A 19,762-nucleotide genomic window follows, 5' to 3' on the forward strand; every position below is an offset into this window, starting at 1 on the left:
ACGGTCGTACTCCCGGTGGTGCATTATTAATAATAATAATTGGTTTTGGGGGGAAAGGAAATGGCGCAGTATCTGTCTCATATATCGTGGGACACCTGAACCGCGCCGTAAGGGAAGGGTAAAGGAGGGAGTGAAAGAAGAAAGGAAGAGAGAGGTGCCGTAGTGGAGGGTTCCGGAATAATTTCGACCACCTGGGGATCTTTAACGTGCACTGACATCGCACAGCACACGGGCGCCTTAGCGTTTTTCCTCCATAAAAACGCAGCCGCCGCGGTCAGGTTCAAACCCGGGAACTCTGGATCAGTAGTCGAGCGCCCTAACCACTGAGCCACCGCGGCGGGGAAGTGCAGTTTGACCTTGTGCACAGGGTCCTCGCCGTGGCCTTCTATGCTGTCGTCTCATATGCCATTCATTTTCTCGGCGGTTGCGTCGGGATGTAACAGCCACTGCTGGTGCTTAGTGCCAAACTTCTGGGCATGGCCACCAACATTATATTCCTAGCTCAGAGTTCAATTTTTTCACAAAGCCCACCGGAGACAGTTTAATTCGCTGTCAGCTCGGCCGACGACACAAGCTGTAACGCAGTTTAATCACATTTAGGTTTCATAAGCCGCTTTTTGAGGCAATTTTTTACTGTTTTCACGATATGAAAAATTGTTTGGAGCAATCGTCGGGTCAGCATTAATGGTAAAGCATTCGCGGCCAGGATAGCATAGATCGATTATCTAAGGTACACTCACATTCTTGATATCCTCATATGAATTCACGAAAGGATGGCAGCAGCTGCCGACCGAAGCGCACTTTCAAAAGCGACCGCGGGGCGGCCTTCAGTGCGTGTGGATTTCAGTGCAGTGTATATTATAACTGGGGCTTAACTTTTAGACTCTGCTCATAACCTAAGCCAGACTCCGTAGTGTACTGGAGAGATCCGGATAAATTTCGACTACCCGGGTTTTTTCAACGTACTACATTGCCCAGCTAACCGGAGCCTTTAGCATTTCGCCTACATCAAAGCTGCCGCACTCGGGATCCAATCCCGCGGACATGGCCTCAGCAGCCGGATGCCATAGCCGTCACAACAACGGGTGTTTTTTTCAGTTCGTGGATTGCGCCAATATTAGTGGGACATCTTCCAAGCTGGCTGTGCAGATATGGCAGTTCGTAGCCGGGCGCTAATGGTCGCGGGTTGGATTACTAGCCTAGGATTTAACAATCCCATTAGCACTGATTGATGGAACACAGTCTTCTTGATATATCGTTGCTCATTACGTAACCGTAGGGGCGGCAGATATCATTTGTTTGAGCAGTCCACTACTACAGCCTCACCAGCAACCCGGGAAGCTTAAAAGCTAAATATCTATGCCCTGTGTCAAGCGCAAAAGCTGGAAACACTGTACAGTAAGAATGGTCCTGTGTTGGAATTGAGGGTTGCCTTCACTCTACGACACTACGGTTGAACAGGAAGCTATGTGCCCTTGGCACTTCTGAATAGCGCTGTACCTGCCTTTTAATCGGCATTCCATTCCCAGAAAAGCAAAGAGAATACTGTCGCATCCGATGAGGGACAGGACCAGCAGTTGTCTATTTATTTATTTATTTTATTATTTATTTATTTACGTATTTATTTACCCATTCCGCCGCAATGGCAATACCCGTCCTTTTGAGCGCTGTCTTTGTCACTGCTGTTTTCCAAAGAGTGAGGGCAACTATAGCAACCCCTCCCCACTCATTTCTTCTCTCACCGTGCTCTCTCCCACTGACACCTGCTAGAGAAAAAAAATAATAATGTTCTTTAATTTATGTCTAGCAGGTGCAAGTGGGGGAAAGCACGATGAGTGCTGGAACGGGGACGTGAGGTTGTGTAGGCTTGACTTTAGCAGAGACAGCTTTCACAAATGCCCCGCAAAGCGGCAAAAAGCTACACAGTGAGCGCACGCAGCAAAGCTCCCCTATGTTGAGCATATTAGGCGGTATTGTGAAAACATATCATAACTTTTCTAAGGTGCTCTGCTACAAACTCGCGTAGCTATAGATACGGCCCGCCGGTGTCGTTTCCAGTCGACTAGGCTGTATGGCCTCTTGAGTTCGGTTCTACCTCAATCATTGAGTCGTAGTAATCGCAAAAGCTCAGTGCGAACCGTGAAGTTAATTTTATTTGTTTTTTTCAGGTCACCCGGGTTCGGGCGTCTGTGGAAAAAGCATTTCAGAGAATTTCTGTTCAGTTCAAGTTTTCTCCTAGCCTCGCCTAACCATGAGTAAGCCCCAGTATTGATTTTCCCGTTTTACATTTTTAGCCCTTTAGTTTCTTCTCTGCTGTTCTCCTACTGAATTCATATAGAATCCCTTTAACCGGCACTCATGCTTGCTGCTGACCACCAACCGCCTTTCTCTTTCCAGCCGAAATGTCAATGTACGAAGAAGGAAGTAAGTCCTGCAAAGCCACAAGCAGTCCGTGGTTTAAACTTTTTAAAGGGTTCGAGGGACAACAGTAGATAAAGGGCATCAGCGTCTACTCCGATGTGAAAGCGGCAACTGGCGTGCGCTGTCTAAACGGCGCTGCAAAACCATGAAATGCTTCACTTGCATACTAGCGGATAAATGTTGACAGCTGTATCGCCTGGTAACTGTGAGATTACCAGCACTTACTTCCTTTCATCTGCCATCCTAAAAGCAAAAAATTCTTTTGAAAACAATTTCATTTTTTCAATCAGTCTGGCAACCTGCAGTTTAAGTGCGTGGATGGTGCTGTCTTTTAAGAAGATGTATTTTATTAGACTTTCTGTAAATAACTGTAGCACAGCGTAAGAAATTCTTATGGGTTAGTCAGAAGACTGATAACAGTTAAACTTTTCCTCCTATGACTGCTATCGATATCAACCTCGTACAGCTCGTACCACCTCGTGCAGCTTTTTCGAGGATGATAAGGAAGATAAGGCACACTAAATGCATACACTGATACTCTTACGAGCACCAGAATCCTTAAAGGAAACGCCGACGTGCTCCCAAGAGGTCTAATTTTCTGCTCTATGCAGTGCTTAGAGCACCTATACTGCCTACGTTTGTCGCACCAGCCGTTTGAGGCATTAAACCTTAAGAAGAGGGTTAGACAAATTCTGAGGGGCGTGCCCGGATGATGATGATGATGATGATAATGATGATGATCAGTAATGCGCCAAGGCGTCTGCCCAGCGAGGCCCACGTAGCTGTCGCTTCCTTTGAGGACGCAGTCTGGTATCTGGAGAGAGGAAATACTGCTGGCTGTCCCGCAACACTGTGACCGTACTATCCTATAGTCTTTTTTTGAAGGGCCTCTGTTATGGCGCTGGTGTTAGCATGCAGTAAGCAGGGCACCCCTGCAGAATCTTTGGTTAAAGTGGCTACATCTCTAACCAAAGCAGCCAAGCACCAGCCCCCTTTTCGCCAAACATGACGGGCAGCCATTATCGCCAATCACTTTTGTTTGTGGTAACCAAGCTAAACCAAGAAACCAAACTATTAAAGTATTTCAGCCCTTCGAGAGCGTAAATTAGGGAACTAAGTTCAGCAATTTCGGACAAAAATTTTGGAAATTGGAAAATAGTAATATACCTTTACGGTAATATGGAAGGTAATGGTCTACTATTCTCATATATAGCAAAAATATTTCTTTCAAAGTGTTTCCATCAGTTTCATCGAACAGTGAAAACTGTCATAAAAAACCAATGGGGAACGCTTTTGACGACAGCAAAAACGTTAATAGAAGAAAAAATTGGCGGTGGTTTAGCTCTGGTTATACCTGGAGTGACGCGACAGCTACAGCTTGGCCGTATGGAACTTGGTCACGTGACTAACCACGGGACGAACCACGTGATCAGCCACGGCGCCGCACCGCCGGCAGCTTCTCCGCACCAGGTGACAGCGTGGCGCCACAGCCATAGGGTGGAAGTGCCGCCACGCTGAAGGCTTGAAATGCTACCGTAATGTGGCTATTGCTAGAAAAACTTAAGACTGCGGTAGTGTGATCTGTAGATATATTGATTGTTATAGTGAAATCTTACATTATAGGAATAAATTGTTTTCATAAATGGTTTACCGCTCAAAAATGCTTTTGACCAGAATTGCTGGGTATGATCTGTTGAAAACATTCAGGGGAACAATGGTGCGGCTGCCAATGTTTAACCCAGGAACCAACCAAATGAAATCGAAATGATAGTCGCGGGTCAAACCGTTGCTGCCTCTTTTTTGTGGCAGATAACGTTTCGCACGGTTGCTGCTAGCCATCATAGGATTCGGGCTTAATGTTGAAGTAAACAGTGCAGTGTAGACAGCTGCCTTTACTGAATTGTTTGGGACCACTTTTTAATGATTGAGTTCACTCTTTTCTAGCTTCCATGTCAATGATGAGCAGTAAGTACTGAAACTCATTGTTCTGTGACAGGGGAGGAGTGCCGCTTTTTACAAGCGTGCTTTAGCCATCTGTGGCCCCATGCTTGCGGTATCAGAACTGCTATTTCTCCAACCAAGTAGCTTCATCAAAGAAGCTTAAACAGAATAGCGAAAATATATGTAAAATGCTTTATCTAAACCGGTTAATGCTTCAGCGATAGGAACTTCACTTCAGGGTATTCTACAAACGTTGGTTATAACCCTTATGTACGGTTGTTTTGCTGTCTCTTCAAGATTTATTGGAAAAGACTGGACTTTTAACATATTTGCATAGCTAACAACCTATCGTACCTACCTCCTACTATGTACAGCACTATTTCATTCTGTTGGCCCTCATACAAATACGCGATTTTGTACTTTTTCGCCATCAGGTAAATTGTTTTTCAGGCTCCTCTAACTAACCTGAGTCCTTCCTTTGTCGATGTTCACTTTTGGATATGCGCCATGAATTCCGCGCTTGGCAGCTTTATAGTGGCCCACGATTCATTTTAGCGCGTCTTGCCGCAGCTAAGGGAAATTTCAAGTAACGAAGACTATTAAGAGAAGCCATTGGATGTAACAATGAGAAATGCTTCAAGTTCGCAGCAATGACCGCGCTGAACACTAGGGTCGAACAAGCATAAACTAAAGAAATCATGGACTTCTAATGAGAGATTATGAACACATAATAAAGACGGGACATCGCTACGCGGAGCACCGTCAAGGTACTGAAAACCCCGCCTGGAGCGGCCAATGCCTGCAATGCATTGCACAGCACAAGAAAATAACGTACAGAAAAGGTACCAACTACCGGGGCAGTATTAACAGTAGATAATGATGTTGTATAAATGCTGCAGATGTCATTCCTTTTTTTTCAGGTATTGAAAGCAGTCAGATGTCCAGTAAGTATTAAGGCCCTACATCCTTGCTGAGAGACGAGGTCGACTGCATGTTAGCCTGTCACGTCCACATGTGACAAACCAAAGAAGGCTTCTAATCTGAGGCCTTAGTGAGAAAATATTGCGATGCAAAATCCTTGCCAAGCCTAATCCGCATCCGTAGCACCCTGGATTCCCACTGCACCTGAAACGCAGTTGAACACTTTTACATGTACTGTAGGGATTTTTTTCCCTTTTAGTCACTGGGGAAAACTCCACAGTTGGTGCATAGCGTTTGCCCGACATTCCGCGTGAACATGCAGGCTCAGCGAGATATCGGCCACGCTCTACGGCTGATGAGCTGCATTGCGTTGTGGCGAAAGTTTCCGAAGTACATCGAAGAAAGGAGAACTCCCACATTCAGCGATAGCTTTGATTAAAATTTGTTAACTCCATATAATGAATTTTAGATTGCAATTGCTTCTGTCCAAGAATTTGCCCCCAAATATCTGACGCAGAGGCACAGTGCAGAGGGCATTCGGTAACGGAATAAGAGGTCGTGGGATCACATCCGAGCCGCAGCATTCACTTTCGACGAAAGTGAAACGAAGTGCATGTGAGTGCATGTTAAAGAACGCCAGGTGGTTGGTCCCAGTTATTCCGGAGCCCTTCATTGCTGCAGCTGCCGTACAGCAGGAGCAGCTCGGGAACGTTGTCCCTAACACCATTGCTATAACAGACCACTCCATCTGATTTGATCCCGGCCGCGGCAGTCGAATTTCGTTGGAGGCGAAATTCTAGAGGCCTGTGTACTGTGCGATGTCAGTGCACGTTAAAGAACCCCAGGTGGTCGAAATTTCCGGAGCCCTTCACTACGGCGTCTCTCATAGCCTGAGTCGCTTTGGGACGTTAAACCACATTAAAACGAAAAAAACTCCATCTGTGCATTACTATAAAATAGCATGCATAGCAAACCATTTTATACATACCCTATCATATCGTGCCATACCATTTAATACAAACCTCTACCACAGTAACGGAATTCGGGATAGCATGTTGCACTAAAGCTAGTGAAGACACGATGTCGTAACATAGGGGGAACTTAGAGGTGAGTCTTGCTTGATCGCTAATAAAAGCCCCACCTTAGGCGACTTGCTTCTCATCACATTTTTTTCATTTACATTTAACTCAATAGCGTTAAGGGTATCGTGTCGTCTTTGGCGTAGTTAGCCGCGAGCGAAAAATCACGATGGAAGGAAATAATAGCGAAAAAAGAGAAGGTCGAAGAATGTTCGGATTGACGTCAAATTTCTTAGGGAGATGCCTGTAACTAAAGGAAAGTAATTGAGTTGAAAAGAAAATTGCGTTAATTTGGGTATGGGTGCGACTCATGCATACCATCCTTGGGCCACGAAGGTTCCTTTGTTCAAGCTGAATAAATGTGGACTTAGCAATTTCTTTGTAGTCTTAGACTTAGTGAACTTTCTTACATACATGTGCTGAGGCATGCATGCGCAATTTTGAGTATGCTAATTACAGGAATTAGATCGTTGTGTGAGTGTTGAGCACGCGATGCGAACGCAATCGCGTTCTGCTCTTAAAGGCGGAGCTTAATCGTCTCCTAATTTTTTTTCAGGTTTGGAAGGAGGCGAAGAGGAGTAAGTATGTCCTCGAACGACTTCGGTAACATTTTTTTTGCAGCGTTGGGCATGTGGTAGCTGATTATGGGCACTTGGTTTCAACGCATCTTCAAACTTTCTCTTGTAGCCGCAGTATCTGAATTTGAATATGTATGACTTGGAGTATATGTAGAAAAAAACATTCTGCATCTTTTCTCAATTCTTTCCGTCGGCTTTCTTCATGTAACCAGCATCATTTTTGTTAATATCTATATGATAAGGTGTCCGTGTGTATTCTTATCTTCCCGCATGAGTTTCAATGACCCGCTAATACTTCATACCAACCGTACGGCTCGTACGCAAATTATAGAGAGTTCATATTGAATTCTACACAGGTCTTACAGATAGCTCACCGAATTATACTTGGTCTCACGAGTTGTCCGCAGTGCACTTGAAGCTATGCTTGAAAGCGACGGTATTAATAGTTGTCACATTGACATCCATGCTTGTGAGATCGTGACACTTGTGAGAGCCATAACAACTAGCACGCGGCGTCGTGCTTCAAGCACCGCATTCGAAGACTGGAAAATTGATCGCAGAAGTTCTATTTCCCGCAGCTCAAATCCGCGCTCACTTGCCCTCACCCTTCTGGCCCTCTGCCTGTTGCTCGGAATTCTCGGTGGCGCCGGCTACCTGGCAGCCACGGGTGAGTGGACCGCACGTGGTGCTCTAACGGACTTGGCAGTGGTGACAAAGAGCGGTCCTCCTGGCTCCTTTGAGAGCTTTTTGCTGCACGGCATTCATTTTCACCGTAAAGGCATCTCTGAAAGGCGAACAGGCGAAGTTACTGCAGTTTTACACAGGCTTAGTGATGCTGCACCGCAAAAATGGTTCTGGTGCTGTAAAAAGACGGTGGCAGTCATATATCCCACATTAGTGGCTTGAAGGAAAGGATGCAATGCTTTCCGAATATTTTCAATCGTTCCAGGTGTTGAAATGCAATTGATTGCCGAAATTTACGCCTCTTACGGGCGCATTAGTCGACGCACGACATTGTGTCACTAAAAAGGTTAACCGAGTCACAAGACCACTTTTTGGGGTAGGTGAATAAGGGTTTGCAGATAGTATATGCAGGTGAAGGAAGTATATGTGGATAGACGAACGACAAGCATACGTGGGAAGGGCGGGGGATATGTTACAGCCGGCGCGTCGCTTTGGTGGAGGCGGTTGTTGCGACGCGCGTCTGTTCTTTCAATCTTTCCTCTCACATCTTTCAACTCTCTGTCTGCACGTGGCAGTGATTGTGGCTCAGCTCGAGCCAATGGGATGGCCCGTTCACCTTTCCTTTTCATCCTTCCATCAGCGGCAACAACAACGACGACCTGTATATAGTTGTCTTAGATGGCTGTGACGTACGCGCGAGCAGAGAGCACAGCACACGGGCTTTGATGACAACTGTATGCTTTATTGAAAGCAGACCGCAGAGTAACAGCGACGCGTCCGCGAAACCAGGACAGGTAATCTGCGCATGATGCATTTACATCACGTAGTCACCATCGAAGCATGCGTTGTCATGAGTAATGATTCATACTAGTTTGCAAAACAGCACGACTCAGCACTTTACGAGCAACGTAAGATAAGAGGTTTTACAGAATATGCATAGTCACGACACATGACTCTGCGCTTCTGCAACGCAGCATAACGCAGATCTTACGCAGAATGACTCGGAACTTCCTTTTCCCGTTCTCACACGTAAGCAGTCATAAGGGGCACTGTCGACTTTTTTTTAGCATGAATTACCAACATCCCTAGCGTTCAGCCTTGCTTAATGATATGATGTCCCTCGAGCAGGCAGTGGAGCAAAAGTTCCGTAACACCGCGCTGCTTGTACTCACGTAGGGGAGGCCGGTGACTCAACAGATGAGACGACCCAAGCTGGCAGTGACCCCTACATAAAGGGAAGTCCACCATCATCTCCACGTCGGACAACAAAGTCTGGTCAGTATTGGCGATACGTGCGCATTCCATATTGCATGGCGTCCTGCTCAGAATTTTCAGAGCGTAAGACGACCTTTCAACATTCATTGCAGCTTCTGAACTTAGGAATTTCTCCAGGGACAGCTGAAGGAAGCACACTTTTCGGGATTAATGGCGGCGTCTTGCTCCCGTTATGCATCGAGCCGTTGCTCTGAGAGAGTAAAACCCGCCCTCGCTTCTGTCACAAGAACGTAATTTAAAGGAGTTTTCTGGGTTCTCTGAATCACATTAAACTCGTAGTTTGCGATTGATGTGGAGCTGATGTCCCCTTTAAGTCATAAGCGCAACGCCTGCAAACGCCGCGTTTGTGGCTCATCTCAGTGCACATTAGAGAACCCCAGGTAGTCGAAATTTCCGGCGCCCTTCAGTATGGCGTCCCTCATAACCTGAGTCGCCTTGGGACGTTAAGCTCTCCGAAGCCATAAACCATCTTTATGGAATTTGACTGCTTATACGGATGAAACGTGGACACTACGGCCGCGTTTCGACAGATGCTCTATGGTAATAGTTACAATAAATTATAACTGGTTGTAATAAATAAGCATATGTTTAATTTCGGTGTGGCTAGAGGGAGGAATACTAGTGCATTAACTCAAAATATACAGCATACGACCATAACTAAAAGCTTCTCATTAGGAGTTTGATAGAATCTTAACGCATGCTTTGAGTTCGTTAAAAAAAGGACATTAGTGGCCTGTATTACGATGTTAATGCCTAAAATATGTTCTCAAGGTGGCAATATATGATGTAGGGGAGTAACAAAATGTCAGTGGCGAATAAAAACGCAAAGGCTGTAATGGTATCAAAGGAACTGATCAAGAAGTGTAAGGAAACATATAATTCAGGAAAGCATAAGCGGACCCGTGCGTTCTTAGTTCGCGCTTACTGCAACTTGTAATAGAGATTGCAACCATCATAGAAAACAAATGAAGCATGGAGCTTCCGCCCTGACAGACAGTGGAGCGTGGGACATTGTCTACAAAAGTGCCATAATTTTTAGCCTCCTCGAACTGTGCACCGACTTTAATTTCTCCTGTTGCTACAAAGGCGGCTTTTATGCTTTCAGATGCGGTGACTCTCGCAACAACTACGATGCCCGATTCAACGACGCTACCGTCGACTTCGACCGGACGACCTACGCCGCAAACGACCACTACGACTACTAAAACAACTACTACTAAAACAACTACTACTAAAACAACAACTACTAAAACAACTACTACTAAAACAACTACTAAAACGACGACCACTACACGCACGACTACGAAAAGAACGACCACTAAGACCACGACCACCAAACCAACTACTACGACACCTGAAACCTGTAAGTCCAGGCTAGTGCTGGAATGCTACATTCATTTCAATATTTTATTTGAAATGGGAGATGGCCCATTTCTTCCAAGTTTTCTGAGTCGTGGATTGTTTGCTTAATTTAATGCTCTGTAAAGTTTATCAGTAAATCAAGAGGAAGTAGCAATGCAGACAACAAACACAACCTAATCGTCGACTGGAAACTGATGTGTCAGACCTGGCTGATACAGTAAAGAGACATTAAAAGCGCGTGAAGTTCTTTCCGGTGTGTACAATGTGAACAGGAAAGAAAGCAAATTAGCGCATAGTGCCAACCTTCAATGTGACAGAAAGAAGAGCATAAGGAACTTGAAGGCACACACACAAAAATGTAATAAGTAATTATGGTCTTTGTGGGTACTCTTACTACAACGCTGACGTTTACAGCAGGATTAGTTTCTGGTACCAGCCTTGACGTAAGCAATGGATATTTTTTACCATCACATTCCGCCAGCCACTCTCAGCCGCTCTTTGCCCTCGGCTTGTTTATGCATTTTCGCAAAGCACAGCTGGTAGCGAGATAAACTCACATGCGACTGAATTAGCCCAGTTGCTCTTATTGGTGCTATTGACTTCGACTCAATTTTATTTTTGGTGACAGCATAGAGTAGTACCGATAATGCAGTTTCATTTTATTTGTGTTTTGTCTTCAGCAGTATTCTTACCCTACGCATGTTGCTCAGTAGACATGGTAAAGCTTGCTTGACGGCAGTTGCTACTATCACGTGCGTGCTTATTCGCCACATATACGGCATAAAACTACCCGAGGGGACGAATACCACTCTTTGCTAAACGTTCTGGAGATATAATAGAAGCATTTCGTATATTTCGAAGTCTCTTTTGGGTTGAGCAAGTCGCGGTTGAGTCATGACCGCACAATTAAGTGTCGCTGAAGCAGAACTTTTTTCGAAAGCTTTTCAAAGCTCTTCAAGAATAAACCTTCACGCTTTACGCACGGCCATTGCGACCGTCGAGGAGCCAGCTACTCTGTCTGGGGCTCTCCTTACTTTTTAACTATATGCAATGTGTGCGGCTGACATAAGTTCTCAAAGTGCTGAAGCATAACAGGCAGCAAAAAGGGACATCATGGACGCAGTCGAGGTGCCCCCTTGTGCGCTGGGCTTATGCATTGTCTTGTTTTGTCAGTAGCGATTTCCTGTTTTGCCACAGGCACCGACTCGACCAGCAACCTTTAATTTGCAAGCGTGGTCATTTCGCACCACTTTTTTTGCATCTTGCCTCGGATCCGAAATCGCGAATCACAATGAGGCGGGACGGAACATAAGAGACTATCGTAACTACAAGAAATGTTCCTCAAGATTCAATGGCTTTGCTCTATGTGTAATAATGACCCACAAATGTTTTTCTGTGGACAAGATCTGTGGTACTAACCGAATTGCGCAGGTAACTCTGTTATTTATTACCTTTAGTTCTATGGTTTAAGCGCAGGGTATATGCTACGGGTGGATAGGTGGTCATAGCACTTGGAGAAGCAGTAACATCGGTCTCATCATGTTATAGGCTGCTTTACCTGGTTATATGGCACTCATTTTAGTGGTGGCTTTTTGCATTTGCACAATACGCTTTATAAAAGCAAACAGAGAACGAGTATTCGGTTTCTGTGAAGCTTTCTATATTAGGCGAAGCTATCTAGCGAGAATTGCTCCTTGCCTAAGTATGTTTCTAAGGCTTTGAAAAGGAGCGCTAACTGTGGAAACTAAATATAAAATTTTAGCGCTTAAATGAAAAGAGGGCAATGGTGCTGAAAAAAAAGAAACTTAATTGCATGCTAGCGTAAATCTAGATGAGTAACTAGGCACTGCGGGCAAAACTATAAGCAGAGATGAAACAATCGCATGCGTGTGAAGGAAAAGTAGCTCGATCTTAGGAAAGCGAATCAGCAGGGGCTGAAGGATAGTTAAATGAGTCGAAATAGAAAATTAAATGAGATGCGGTGGTTGAAGCGGCCGCAGGATAAGGTTAAATAGAAAAAGAGATATCTGTCCAGCAAAGGAGGCAAGCTGTCTCATCGTGATGGTGATGACATCAAAGAGTTCCGGGCATCCAAACTTCTTTCTTTAACCTGAGTTTTAACTCTCAGTGGAGCGTGTCGTGATAGGCTGTTGTGAATGCATCTTCAATAGAACACTGCAATCGCTGACACAAGCGTGTCCATCTCTTGCTCGCGAACAGTCTCAGTCAAAGAGCTGGTCTGCACACTCGGGGCCTCGGCCGTGATGGCGTACATGATGCCTCCGGATGGCCTCTGCACCTACCTGTTCTACACCGATGTGGTCGTCATCGCCAATCAGCTGAACGCCGCCGAGACCGATACGAGCTGGGAAATGTTCCAGAAGGAGATACAGTCGCGTAGGAAGACCAAAGGCGGCATCTCATTCGACATCCAGTGAGATCTACTGTCTCTGTAGACTTCTTTGTGGCCCATACATACCGTGGAATCCTTGCTGGAGGCCAGTATATAGGGTATCCGCCGGAAGTAATTCGCAAAAATAGAGTAAGAATTTATTATAATTATTACAATAGTGGAAGGGGAGCGCCGCGGTGGCTCAGTGGTTATGGCTCTAGACTGCTGACCCGAAAGACGCGGGTACGATCCCGGCCGCGGAGGTCGAATTTCGATGGATTCAAAATTCTAGAGGCCCATGTACTGTGTGATGTCAGTGCAATGTAGAGGACCCCATGTGGTCGAAATTTCCGGAGCCCTTCACTACATCGTCCCTCAAAGCCTGGGTTGCTTCGGGAAGTTAAATCGCCATAAAACAAACAATCCGAAAAGCACTCACACAACCCCTTCTTCTAAAACATCTGCTTTTGTACATCTCTTGACACGTCTTGTTCAGTGCGGCTATCACGTTAGGGGGAGATAAGTATTATTATTTCAATGTGCAGAATTTCAAGCAAGAGCACTGAAGGCATGTCAAGAACTGCTTGCAAAGCTCTTAACGTTTAGCTGAATTATGAATGAATCCGTCAAGAAGTGCGCTGTATTAACAACGCTTATCTGCCCAATAACCGATAACTTCCGCCACTAGTGTTTCCCACTTCTCTAGCTCGGTTACCCATTGCAAACGCTTGATGTCGTCCTTATCTCCGCAATGAATTTAAAACGCTGCAGTCTACGAGGTCCGCTTTTCTAGCTCAGTCCGTGGCATATCCGAGACAAGTTTGATGCCGTACCAAGAAGTGCTTGTAAATCCATTGTGGGGCATACGTTTTTTCCTCTTTGACTGCCCTTTAACTTTCCTTTAGTGCAACTCTTCGCACATAACTACGCATGTCGTGAGAAAAGGTGGTGTGTAACCGTACGAGGTTCAAGTCAATAGCGGCGTACTATTACGTCATGCTCAAGCCTCTTTTTGAAGCAGCCGTACGACGACAGTGCCAATCTAAATGCATGTCATTTTCCTCGTTTTTTTTTTCCTGGCGCTTATGCTTACCGAGAATAACAAAATCCTGGCGCTGCAATGCAGTGAGGTTGAAGTTCACATGGTGAACACCACTGTTGCCTACGACAGTACTTCATCGCCCCTGCGCACTGGCTCTCCATTAATCTGTTCTAGGTACGTGACGTCCAGCCAATTCGACAATCAGGGGGTGAAAAACCAGTTGAACAGCTTGGCCGCAATCAACATGAAGAGTTATGGGCTCCTGACGCTAATGACAACTGTCTCGAAGCTGACGACTCTGATGGCCAAAGCAAAAGACGTGCTTCAAGTGAGTGCCGTAAAGCGTAGATTCATTTGCAAGGTGCGACAAGCGGCCACAATGGTTTCTTGTGTACAGTGCAAGGAGAGTGGAGACGAGTGGGTCTGTTCGGAACAGACCCGAAGGTGGGGGTTTTAAAGCGGTCAAAAAGGGGCGCAATCCCTTAGCAGGCCTTGATCAAAGCAATAAATAGGTATATGTTTAAAACGCGAGAATAAAGCAACATTGATTCTTATAAGGACATTTTGTCTCTTTGGGCGTGGAAGCATCCTGCTTCAGATATGGTCAGAGTGCCGCTTGCTTTATCGCGCATTTCTACTGAGAACGCCAAGAACAGTATCCAAATAGTCTCAGTGGTCATGTACAGCAGTATTTAACCTTCAGTGTGTCCGCAGGTGGTTGCTCAGTCATTGTCACTAATTCAAATGGCATGTCTCTCAGCAGTGTACCGAAAGGTCAGTGTGCTCTAAATACTTGAACAGTATTTATGCAGATGTGGCAAAATCCCACTGCAGGCTGGTTACTAAAAAAAGAAAACATAATTAAAGGGAGGGTACACAGAAGAACAGAGACATATCTTCGATTATTTGGTAGTTACTTGCGCTTGATATGCAGCCTTATATATCGCTTCAATTTAACCTTTTTCTCCGTATAAAGATATTTCACTCTAGACATCTTTCTTTAGGTCAGCCTGTGCCTGTACTGATCAGTTTGGTCGAGCTAACCCATTTTTTGTAATTTTTTTTGCAGAAATTTAAGAACTTACAAGCAGACGACCGCAACAGAAAAACAGTATTAGCGATGGGACTCTACGACTACCACGTTAGCAACGCATTTAACATATACAAGGCGCAGTTCAAGTTGGCAGTCGAGTAAGTGTATACGTCCACTTTATTTGAACGTCGCCATATATCACTCTAATAAATAGTTAAAGGGTGCAGGCGACAATCTATCGTATCGAAGTTTATACAAAATAGGTGGAGCAAGCCACACACTCTAATTCAATGATATTCCGGTCACATTGTTTCCTTTTGAGCCTTTTAGTTGCGCATTTGCCGATCAGCTGAAGTTCTGAATCAATGTAATGGAAGAATGCACTCACGGTCACCTCTCCTCAATTGCAAACATTGGCAGTGTCTTATGTGCGTGACTGTGTTGCTGAAAAGAGCTTCGTGGACTGAAGAATTTTGACCACATGAGTACGCGGCACATATGGGCAAAATTCACTAGAGAACAAAAGTTAAACGCTTGAGCATCAACCAAAGGCGGCAGCTATGCTATGAGAAGATGGGTTGGAACAGGAGCAGAATTCGGACTCAAATGCTTTCAAGTGTGATAGCGAAGCGAAGCAATCGTTAACGAATATGCATTGCTTTTCTGGAAAACAGCAGGCAATTAACAAAATAACAGAATATTAGGAAGAGAATTAAGAAAAATGCCCCAGGTATCGTGCGGTAAGGGCGATAGAAATAAACCGGTTCACAAAGGCTCCTGTTCGCATTCATGTGACGTGTATGACGTGTATGCCGCGTATGCAAAAGCCCTGCGGTGCTTATGGTTGAAATGGAATTATTGAACGTTCTTTGCACGCAACCAACCCACCCATCTGGGAAAACATCGAATATTTTTCTTTCAAAATTCATATGAAACATCTTTCTCTCTTAACTGCTTAGTTATAGTTTCTTTTTCGGCACGACAACCATGGGAAGAACGTTCCTGGTGACGATGTTCCTGTTTCGTCCTTTTTCCGGTGCAGCTCATATGATGTGATTTCATGTGGAAACCCGAGCAAAAGATATAAAGGGCGATTGAAAGGCTCATACAAAGCGCATAGATTCGCTGATATGTTTCAGCGCAGGCGTATTCTTAATTGCAGATCAATCTGCACGGTTGTACGGAACGTTTCAGGCGGACTTTTTCTGTCATTCTTCTGCGATGTCAAGTGTTCAGTGGATCAAGTGGTGTATTGTTGTAGATGGGTGGCCGGCAACTACCTAAGGGTGCCCAAAATTCTGTTCTACTCAGGGCTTGCGTTCTCAGCTGTGGTCACCGGGATCAGGTGGACTCTAGGCTTAGTTGCCCAATTTCGTCCACAAAAGGTTTCCATTTTAAGCTGGTGGATAAATGGGAGGCACCGGGATTCGAACCGGGGTACTCTTGCACGCGAGGCCGATACTCTACCTCTACGCTTTCGCTGCAAGCGGAGGACAGAGTTATTTGGAGAGATATGGGTGAGGTCTTGTGCCCTGTAGTAGGCGTAGTCAGCCCAGTGATGATGTGTAATAAGCACTTCTGTCTGGACGAGTTGGTTCATAACAGCAATTACAGGTACAAACTTGTGCAAATGGAATGAAGAAGAAATAGTCCTGTCCTCGCGTCTCTTTCTTATTCAGTCCCTTTTCTTCCTTATTATGTTGTTCCTTGTTCAGATATTAAGTTAAGATATGAAGTTTTTCTTTTGATTATGTGTACTAGCACAGTGGTGTGTCCGATGGTGTCCAAAGCCAGCAATTCTGGACAAAAGCAATCTTGAGCAGGAAACCATTTCTGAACGCAATTTTTCCATAAATGTAAGATATCACTACACCAATCAATATATCCGCAGACTCCCCGACGGCAGTATTGCATTTTGTTTTCTGTTCACGTTTTTACTATCGACAAAAGACGTTCCCCATTGCTTTTCTAAGCCAGTCTTAACTGTTCCATGCAATCTATGGATACATTTAAAAAAAAGGTTTTTCCTATATATCAGAACAATGGACTATTTCCTTCAATATTATCATGGCACTGTCTTACAAATTTTCGATTTTCAAAATTTTTGCGCGAGGAAGCCGGACATGGTTCCACGTGTCGTTTTTCGCAGAGTAAGCTTACTAGGGCAGCCCGCTATGTTTCCACCGGAGCAATGGCTTGGAATTCAAAACACCGTTCATATAGCTGGCCAAGCCAATGAGCTTTCCGATCTCAGCTGCTTCAATGGCATACCCAACAATACTAGACGAAAGCATGTTTGAGCGGGAAAAAGTTAGAGCGCAATATTTTTATGCATTGTAAGTTTTCGCTATAATAATCAATATATCCGCACATCTCCCGTCACCCGGCTTTCATTTTTTTGCTATCAAAATTATTTCTTTCTTCAAAAGCGTTCTCCATTCGTTTTCTACGGCAGTGTTCAGCGCTCGGTTGGAGCGATGGAAATTCTATAAAAGAAAGTTTTTACTATACATCAAGAAGAATGGACTATTACCTTCAATATTTATATACCATTACCTTAATTTTTTCAATTTTCGAAATTTTTGTCCACGAATGTTGGACGTGAGTCAAGGCAAGGTGGGGCATGAGGGGTTCGTTAGCCGTACATATTAAGCAATCCAACAGTCCTCTAAAACAAAAGAAGCGTTGGGGACTGTGTTTCTAGCTTTTTGCAATGGTAGGAAATTGTGTATTAAAAAGAAGAAAGGATAATAACATACCACCATTGAAATCCCAGCCCACGACTTCCGTATGTCGCGTGCGGTCCTCTGCCAATTTGCATATGGTGGTGAACATGAGGATCCATAGCGCACAAAATTCAAGGGACACAACATGTGGTGGTGGCTGTCCACATCTTTACTTTCGAGTGTATTCACGTAACCTGTGACCCAAACTTCTGACTGTTGACTAGCGCCATTGTCGCTCACAGTGGTCGACTTAGAACCTCCCTTAATACCGCAGGTGTTATATAGAAGGTGATCGAAAGGTGAGGGCGGAAGCAGTTAAATAGCCTTCTTATGCGACCTCTGGCATCAAGGCTGCCAGAACCGAGGCGTCGTACAGCTATTGGGCAGACAAGAGTATGGACACAGGGGCTCGTTATAACATATTTCAACGAAGTCGACGATCACCGCTGCGAGAGAAAACAAAGCTCCCTTCAAATGTTTGCCATAACGCGCCCGTCATGTCTCTACTTTGTGTGCTAAATGATTGACGAGCGCCTCGCTTATGGCGGTCCTGGTGCCGTAGGTAGCATATAGTAGCTACCGCTTTGACCTTTGTATCCCATTCCACGTGGTACTTCCAATATTACAGGACGTTGTACGCTCCCGCTATGGGCTAGACTGGCGCCGCTGGGGAACACAGTCGAGTTTACGTTACGCTACACGAATAAGCTCGAAAACGGAATGTTGGGTCGCACCCGCCACTGCTCAAAGAACTAGAGTATGCCCCTTACGGAGGCTGCGGGAACGGGTCCTACTAGTGGCCTTGGTTTCTTCTACTGCTTTCTAATGGACTGTCGGTAATTAAAAGCGATTACATTGCTTGAATGCTATTGATGAACACAGAAATGAAACAAAAGCACACTGTCCTATGCGTTCCGTGGTTTCAAGGCTGCCATCAGATCAGGACTAACATTACGGACTTAATGTTTTCACAGGCTTTCCGTTCTAAGCGATCTACCGCATGCACCAGAGACTGCGACGCCTGAGTGCAATGTTTTACAGAGGCTCGACAAACCTTCACAGTTCAAACAACAGTAGTGTTTAGAAGCCACTAAGCTAGGGAAGGCCAGTGTGGGACAAAAACGCATTCTGTCGAGAATCCAAATCTGGATTCGTGGTTTTCCGGATAACTAAATCCAATGAGGTGTCTCGAGTTCATCGCGAAATAGCGATGAACTATTACGCCCCGTGCCCGGATCTAGAAGTACTCATATCAAACTTTGGCTTCGTCCATGTGGTCTGTTTTGCAGCAAAATTGTTCCGTTAGTTGATTTTGCTGCCCCGCGTGGCGGCAAAAGAACTGAACTCTGTCCTGATTTCTTGCCAACTTGTTTCTCAAGGGTTCGCATGTAATGGTCGCTAAAGCAAACGAGAAATCGGAACGACCGAGCATCTCTTCGTCTCTTCGCAGAACCATGAAGGCCGACATCGTGATAGCCGTCAGCTCCACGGGACTCCAGGAGAATGACGACGATTGCATCGCAGCGCCACCCTCCGCCTACAACACCAAGGTCTTTAAAGAAGAGCCGGCAGAAACGACATCTAAGAGATACCCGGATTTGGTAAGAAATCAACGATGCTCAGCTGGTCGCTGTAACTGGGGTCAAAAACTGTGCTGTGGAAGTGGTTGTCCCAGTTGAAACCCTTGGAGTATACTTTTATAAAAACAAGTCCTGGGATGCCCACATGAATTGCACAATTACTTGTATATCAAAAGCTGCCGCAAGCCCAGTGTTAAATTGTTTATTTTACTCCGCATTGTTTGCCTTACATTCGAATTACTGCCACTGCGACGCCTAGCTGGTGAACATTACTATGCCCACACTAAAAACCTGTTCAGTTGCACTAATGTTATATCCGTTCCAACATAAATTTCGCCAATAAATGCATGACAAAAACCAGCACCCTTGACAAGATGCTACATATTTCCAGACACATCATACCGATATATAAAGTGCTACATTTCTGAACATCTAATGGTACTCTAATGTTACGACAATCTCTCCGTGTTCTCCTGAAATATATGCATGCGCACTACATTGCAATGAAAATTTCGCGAAACGAACTTACACGTTTTATGCTTACGGAAATGTAGGAAACGCTGCATTGACTGTATTCTGCATGCTTGTTTCCAATTGCTTTTTTGTACGCCTTATTTACGTTATGTCATGATTAGCACCGTATTGTGTTATATTTGTTTTAAATTGCATACATAGATTCTATTATGATTTCCATTGCATTGTGTTATTCATAAATTTCCTTTGAACTT

The 19,762-nt window shown here is 44.8% G+C and overlaps 1 protein-coding gene across 1 annotated transcript in view; it reads left to right on the forward strand.

The window, feature by feature from the left end:
- Positions 1–2,405: 2,405 nt before the first annotated feature.
- LOC144135302 (uncharacterized) overlaps positions 2,406–19,762 on the forward strand; it is a 32,024-nt gene continuing 14,667 nt past the window's right edge. Inside the window, exons 1-11 of the mRNA XM_077668012.1 lie at positions 2,406–2,424; positions 4,366–4,386; positions 5,283–5,306; positions 6,919–6,940; positions 7,519–7,607; positions 8,801–8,899; positions 10,005–10,262; positions 12,482–12,695; positions 13,870–14,023; positions 14,765–14,886; positions 18,905–19,055. Coding sequence (XP_077524138.1) covers positions 2,409–2,424; positions 4,366–4,386; positions 5,283–5,306; positions 6,919–6,940; positions 7,519–7,607; positions 8,801–8,899; positions 10,005–10,262; positions 12,482–12,695; positions 13,870–14,023; positions 14,765–14,886; positions 18,905–19,055 — 1,170 coding nt within the window. The 5' untranslated portion in view covers positions 2,406–2,408. The remainder of the gene's footprint in view (positions 2,425–4,365; positions 4,387–5,282; positions 5,307–6,918; positions 6,941–7,518; positions 7,608–8,800; positions 8,900–10,004; positions 10,263–12,481; positions 12,696–13,869; positions 14,024–14,764; positions 14,887–18,904; positions 19,056–19,762) is intronic.

Source organism: Amblyomma americanum, chromosome 5 (genome assembly GCF_052857255.1).
Source record: "Amblyomma americanum isolate KBUSLIRL-KWMA chromosome 5, ASM5285725v1, whole genome shotgun sequence".
Classification (NCBI taxonomy): domain Eukaryota; kingdom Metazoa; phylum Arthropoda; class Arachnida; order Ixodida; family Ixodidae; genus Amblyomma; species Amblyomma americanum.